Source organism: Portunus trituberculatus, chromosome 38 (genome assembly GCF_017591435.1).
Source record: "Portunus trituberculatus isolate SZX2019 chromosome 38, ASM1759143v1, whole genome shotgun sequence".
NCBI lineage: Eukaryota > Metazoa > Arthropoda > Malacostraca > Decapoda > Portunidae > Portunus > Portunus trituberculatus.
Window position 1 is genome coordinate 24274043 of NC_059292.1, and position 6776 is coordinate 24280818.

Sequence of the window (6776 nt, forward strand, 5' to 3'; positions counted from 1 at the left end):
GTGTGTGTGTGTGTGTTTCACTGTATGATCTGCTGCAGTCTCTGACGAGACAGCCAGACGTTACCCTACGGAACGAGCTCAGACCTCATTATTTCCGATCTTCGGATAGGCCTGAGACCAGGCACACACCACACACCGGGACAACAAGGTCACAACTCCTCGATTTACATCCCGTACCTACTCACTGCTAGGTGAACAGGGGCTACACGTGAAAAGAGACACACCCAAATATCTCCACCCGGCCGGGGAATCGAACCCCGGTCCTCTGGCTTGTGAAGCCAGCGCTCTAACCACTGAGCTACCGAGTGTGTGTGTTGAGTAAGAGACAGAGTACCCGCACACCATTTTTAGACACGATATAGCGTAACATTATACTTTTTTTTTTACCAACACGTTTTCCTTCCATTCTAAACTTTGCACAAGGTATAGAGGCGCTGTTGGTGAGTGTATTGAGTGCGTGAATTCTACACAAGGCAAGGTCCTGTGTGAATGGCGCTTTTTATTCAATTGTTTGTGCTTGGGGGGTGTTTAGTTATGTGATTCCCTCCCATTCATTCCTCCTGCGGGTGTTTACAGTTGGTGGCAGTAATGTGTGCTAGGCCTGAAACTCTGCTCTTTCATTATGACCATTTTCAGAGACCACGAATGATTAGTCGGGTTTTCAAGAGTGTTTATCGTATTAATAATGTAGAAATTTTGTAAACCTGTTGCTGAACTGTTAAAAAAAAAAAAACTGTCTTGAAAACCAGTGAGGCTTAAACTGGAGTGTATTAAAAGTAGTGAGGGTAGTAGTGATTGAAAATATAGTTCTTTTGTGTCAATCCCACACTGTCTTGTTCACTATAGACGACTTCTCTTCTCTCCTCCAGCAGTCCAGGATCACAATAATGTTTCTTCATTATCCTTTCAGTCATACCGGTCAGTCTGTTCCCTTCATATAAGTGAGGGTTGGTGTCCATTGCCGTACTATGCCCCGTCTTTGTATCGTTTCCCGGTCTATACTCCTACGGATGATACTGGGCTCGGGACTCGATTACTTATGACCATTTTTGTTTTCCTTTTGGTGATAGGTGTACGTAGTGACCATCTATTTTGCCCTTGCTATATAGGTTGCGGGGGATAAGTTTGGCACTGTGTTTATCTCAAATGATAAAGCCTGGCTGTGGCACCACTCAGGGCTGCCTTGGGTGGGGCTCTCGAAGATGGTACTCGTTTGTCTCTTTGGCGTTCCCACGTCATGAATATCAAGGCTATGTGAACATCTGAGTTCTGTTGTTTTTGATGGGGGAAATCCGAGTCAACTAATAATCCTCTTCACTTATGTAAATATTTCAAGTCTGCCAGGGTGTCGAAGGTCGCTCCTGCATGGTGGGCGGAGTTTCGCACACTGGTTATATTTGGGGAACGAAACTCTGGCCTGGATATACGTAGCTGTGGTGTGCAATGACAGGCGGTGAGAAAATTGTTGGCTTTAGTTCAGGGACGCTGAGGGGCAGCAGCACAACAAGCCACTAACCACCAGTTGTTGCTAACATATCCGTTGTATGGTTTTGTTCTGCTTTCCATCTGCCTCTTGCGAAGCAGTCGCAGCCCAATCACAGCCACTGAGAAATTGTTGGAATATTAAGAACAAACGTCAGACGGAGATGTCCACACATGTAAATGTGACGCAGTGAAAAACATCAATGGAAGACAATCAACTATAGCAGTCCTTTAAATCAGGTTTTAATCTCAGGGACAAAAAGCAATCCAGCTTTTTCAATTAAAGAGAATGGAGTCCATTAAAGGAGGCGTCACGCACCTAAATGAGCTGTAACATCATGTGTCCTCCCCATTTCCTTCCTCGTGGCTCACATTGTCACCAGAGTAGTGTTAGACACCATGCTTCAAAGCCGTCTGGACTTGTGGCTGCTGTGCGTCATGACGTGCGTGCCGCCAGCCTCGATAATTGTGCTTCTATCCCTTTTCGTCTTCTTTAACATAATGTCCACATAAAAACAGTAAACTGCATTATCTAGATAAAAATTTAACAGGACAAATGAGCGAATCAGATCAGATGCAATGTTTATCACTTGGTGGGAAAGTGACTGACTGGTTGATTTTAGGATCGTGACGATCACCTCACATGACGTCACAAGGGAGGAGTGGAGTGGGGGGCCGCGGCGCCGCGCCGAAAGTACTGCTTGCTGTGTGGTGGTGGCGGTCGTGGTGGTGTGGACTGGGCTGGAATTTGCCTCCTGTTTTCTCTTTGACAAAATGGATACATACATACTTAGTACACACACACACACACACACACGCGCGCGCGCGTACATGAATACATACATACATTACATACATAGTTAGTGAAAGTGTAATGTAATAATTTATTTTCGATATATATTTTTTTTACTCTCTTTTGATCAATGTTCAAAGAAAATTGTGATGACGGTTATCACCTTGTTTGTTTGTTTTTCCAAATTTTCATTTTATTACATTATCTATTAAGTTGTGAGTGCAGCGTCATGAATTCCTGTCTTGCAGCTGTATTCTCTTGTCGCGTGTGTTTATAGCTAGTACATGTTACAGAATATATATAGATGAAAACCCAGTAGGAAAAACTAAAGAAATGTTTCGTTTGAATGCTTAGAAAGAGTTTTATTCGTCAAACAAACGCAGAGTCTTTGGGGTGACGGTCGGCGAGCCGATGCTGCCTGTGTGCCAGTCAGCTGGAGGTCAGGCGGCAGGGATGAGGTCTGCCGCGCCGAGCAAGCAGATATGTGATGTTCCTCTCCTACATGGTGTTCTTCCTCCAGCTATGTTCCACACGTAAGATGAAAGTCAAGAGACAGCTCACTTCTGACTGTGCTAACCAGTCTAATCCACGCGGTAGGAAACAGCATGGTTGGGATTATTCACTACTCGAAGCAGGCTGGCGTCCTTCACAGTGGCAGGGGCAGCGGCAGAGTAGGTGGTGACGGCGGGAATTCCTGAGTAGGTGGCCAAAGCAGGGAAGCCGGCAGAGTAGGTCGTAGGGAAGCCAGCGGAGTAGGTAAGAGGAGTATGGTAGCCGTAGGAGAAAGAGAGAGGAGCATGGAAGGGATAGGTAGCAGGAACCACGACTGCTCGCTTCTTACGGCTCACGGCGGCGTCTTCGGCAGCGGGTTCAACGGCGGTCTCTGCAGCAGCCTCGGGGGCGGGCTCGGCAACAGTTTCGGAGGTAGCCTCAGGAGTAGCTGCAGCTTCCTCAAGGAGAGACCTAAAACTTGCCTTGGCGGCAGCAACCTCGGGGGTGTCCTGCACTGGCTCAGGTGCAGCGAGGGCGGGTGCCTCGGGGGCATCAGGAGCCACTGGCAGGTTGGTGCCAGACACACGGAAGCCCAGGGCGTCAGCTACGTAGTGCTGGGTCTGCACCTTGCCCTCGGAGTCCACATAATTGTAGGCACCGCTCACTCTCCCGAAGGCGTCGCGGGTCTCAGAGCGAGAGGAGGGACCGCCGGCGTAGCCAAAGGAGTACTGGCCCAGCTCGTCTTGGGCGTGGAATTTCGAGTGGAAAGGAGCCACAGGGGCGACGGAGGCTAATGGGGCGACAGGACCTACTGAGGTAATGGGAGCCACTGGAGCAACATTGTAGGTGATGGGAGACACTGGCCCAGCAGCCACAGTCTTGTATGTGATGGGGGCAGCGGGCACGGTCTTGAGAGTGATGGTGGAGGGGGACACAGTCTTCAGGGTGATTGGCGTGGCCTTGGGCAACACTCCCAGCATTCCAGGATACCCGTACACCCCAGGGTAGGCCAAGAGCTGGCCGCTGGCGCAGGCCACCGCCACTGCCAGACAGAGAACAGTCTGTGGGAGAAATGGACATGCCTTAAGAAGCTGTGTGTGTGTGTGTGTGTGTGTGTGTGTGTGTGTGTGTGTGTGTGTGTGTGTGTGTGTACCACCGCCTTAAGTAATGAACTCGTGCTCCCCAGTTAAACAGTTTCCCGATGAGGGTTCGGTGTTCATGCCCATGAAATATCTAGAAGAAGAGACATCGTTCGTTTCTTATCATTATGAACGTGCTTAGCTTCCACGAAACTTTTGTTTACAGTTTTTAACTTGTTGAAATTCTTCTTTATTTTAAATAAATGTCTCTGACGCTGCAGCTGTCTATGTAGTCTTGAATTCTTATTGTTAAACGTTTTGGTGTCTTACTTCGATTTTCAAAGATGTTTTCATGATATTGTTAGTTTAGCAAATATTCTGCATCACTAACAGCAAAATGGTCATGAAAGGCATATTCATCATCACTGCAGCCTTTGAAGAATAGTTCTGATGAACGAACTCCCAAAGCCTTTATGTTCAAGAGCCTTAGTCTTCAACAAAAATTAGATAGTACAGAGTTACGTTGTGCCTTGCAGTGCACCGCCAAGCACTGCGGCGCTGACACACAGAACGACGACGCGACGGCAAGACACTTACCAGAGTGTTCATGATGACCTAGCTGGAAGGAGCTGTCTGGCGGAGGCTGCCCTGCACCGACCTTATATACGATCAAGGTCTGCTGTGGGTGGGGCTCCTCTAGGCGTCTCATCTTCTAAAGCCCCCTTCTTTGCCGCCCCCGCCCAACTGGGTTGGTCCAGTTCTCCCCATCCCTTCCATGCCCAGCCCCCATCCCTCCGCCCCTCGCAAGGAGGGCCACAGATATCCATCCTATTACCTTCCACATTTATGTTTCTTTATCTTATTGTTTTCTTCATCACTGTCCTATCCAACGCCTGTTTGCTCCCTCCTTCCCTCTCTCAATCCCTCCATCCCTCCCTCCCTCCCTCCATCTCTCACTCACTTACTCCCTCCATCCTTCCTTCACTCCCTCTTGTCCTGGAGCCCCGCCCAGACCAGCCCCTCCCCTTCTACTCATCCTTGCCCTCCCCCAAAGACTCATCCCCGTTACCCTTTTTTGCAGCGACCAAAACTGGATGCGTCTCCTCACCCTCCAGCGTCTTCCTTCCTCTCCTCCTTCTCCTCCTCCCTCCCTCCCTCCCTCCCTCCCTCTCTTTTATAATACTCCTCCTGTCTCTTCTTCCCCTCAGCAACCGTTCCAACCGCATTCGTCAAAACGTCTTCAGTATTTTTTAGTTACTTTTTTTTTCTTTTCGTAAACCATAATTGTTGGCGCCTGGTTGGGACTCATTTTTGTGTGTGTAATTCACCTCGGTCGCCTGCTGGTCATCCAGCCAGTCTTCCCCATTACGGAGCGAGCTCAGAGCTCATAGACCGATCTTCGGGTAGGACTGAGACCACAACACACTCCACACACCGGGAAAGCAAGACCACAACCCCTCGAGTTACATCCCGTACCTATTTTATGCTAGGTGAACAGAGGCCACACATTAAGAGGCTTGCCCATTTGCCTCGCCGCTACCGGGACTCGAACCCGGCCCTCTCGATTGTGAGTCGAGCGTGCTAACCACTACACTATGCGTTGTGTGTGTGTGTGTGTGTGTGTGTGTGTGTGTGTGTGTGTGTGTGTGTGTGTGTGTGTGTGTGTGTGTGTGTGTATGAGACCACTAAATATATTTGCAGTACATACCATCCTCACATGCTTCCTCTCTTACATAACCCATTTCTTTAATTATCCCTTAACCATTCTACACCATTAACGCCACGTCTAGAGCCACCCCCAAACATTATACTGATGGAAACCACAGAATATATTCACCCCTTTTTTTTTATTAATCCCCTTTTTTCCTGTATAGATGCCTGTAGGTAAAGATCTCCTACCTTATTTTAATTCGTATGAGATTAATTCCTTATAATGAGATGGTTGTACTATAAAACACAACACAGGTAACAATAACAATAAGAACAACAATAACAGCTATTCCTTCCTTATCAAAACATGTTGTAGCTGTTCCGAGGGTGTAATGTATCTGTAATGCAAGGGGAGGAACAGGAGAAGAAGGTGGAGGAGGAAGAAGAGAGGAGCCACACCCTTTCCACTGCAGTTTGGTTAGCAGCTGTAACGTTCTGGATTCCTGCGTGAGGCAAGGACATCCGCTATCCTCCTTTAGTCTCAAGGTCGCGCCCATGCCTTCCCTCTGCTCTACTGTCTCGTAAACCTCACCTCAAGCCCTCGTTGCAATCCATCTCCATACTCTCTCACTCCCGACCTCTTTCCATCCCTTCCTCTCTCGCTAGTCTCCACCACACCTTGGCTACTCAGTGCTTTGCTTCACTCCTGCCCTGCTTCTGCTTGTTGTTGTTGTTGTTGTTGTTGTTGTTGTTGTTGTTGTTGTTGTTGTTGTTGTTGTTGTTGTTGCTGCTGCTGTTCTTGTTGTTGTTGCTCTTCTTCTTCTTATTATTCTTATTCTTATTCTTATTTCCTTTTCCTTAGTCATACTATTATTATTGTTATTGTTATTATTATTATTATTATTATTATTATTATTATTATTATTATTATTACTGTTATTAGCATTACCATTAGCATTATTATTCCCCTTCTTTTCTTTTCTTTTACTTTTATTCTTCTTTTTTATCATTTTTATTACTAATGTCGTTGTTGTTGTTATTGTAATTATCGTTGTTGCTGCTGTTGTTGCTGTTGCTTTTATATCTTATTTACGAATACAGTATTAGTTTTCCTCCTGCAGTTTGGCTTCATCCTCATAAACATTAACCACCGCCACTACCACGATCCCTCAACCGGTACTCATCTTCACTACCACCACCACCACCACCACCGCTAGATTTCAAAGCAATGACCATCTGCACGACTGGTATAGACTTTTTTTTCAGGGCAGAATCTGTTT

The 6776-nt window shown here is 47.0% G+C and overlaps 1 protein-coding gene across 1 annotated transcript in view; it reads right to left on the bottom strand.

Moving 5' to 3' along the window:
* LOC123514905 overlaps nucleotides 1-4575 on the bottom strand; it is a 14527-nt gene extending 9952 nt beyond the window's left edge. The window contains exons 1-3 of the mRNA XM_045273162.1: nucleotides 4444-4575; nucleotides 2860-3828; nucleotides 2655-2795 (exon numbers count right to left, since the gene is read on the bottom strand). Coding sequence (XP_045129097.1) covers nucleotides 2655-2795; nucleotides 2860-3828; nucleotides 4444-4455 — 1122 coding nt within the window. The 5' untranslated portion in view covers nucleotides 4456-4575. The remainder of the gene's footprint in view (nucleotides 1-2654; nucleotides 2796-2859; nucleotides 3829-4443) is intronic.
* Between the last annotated feature and the right edge of the window lie 2201 nt (nucleotides 4576-6776).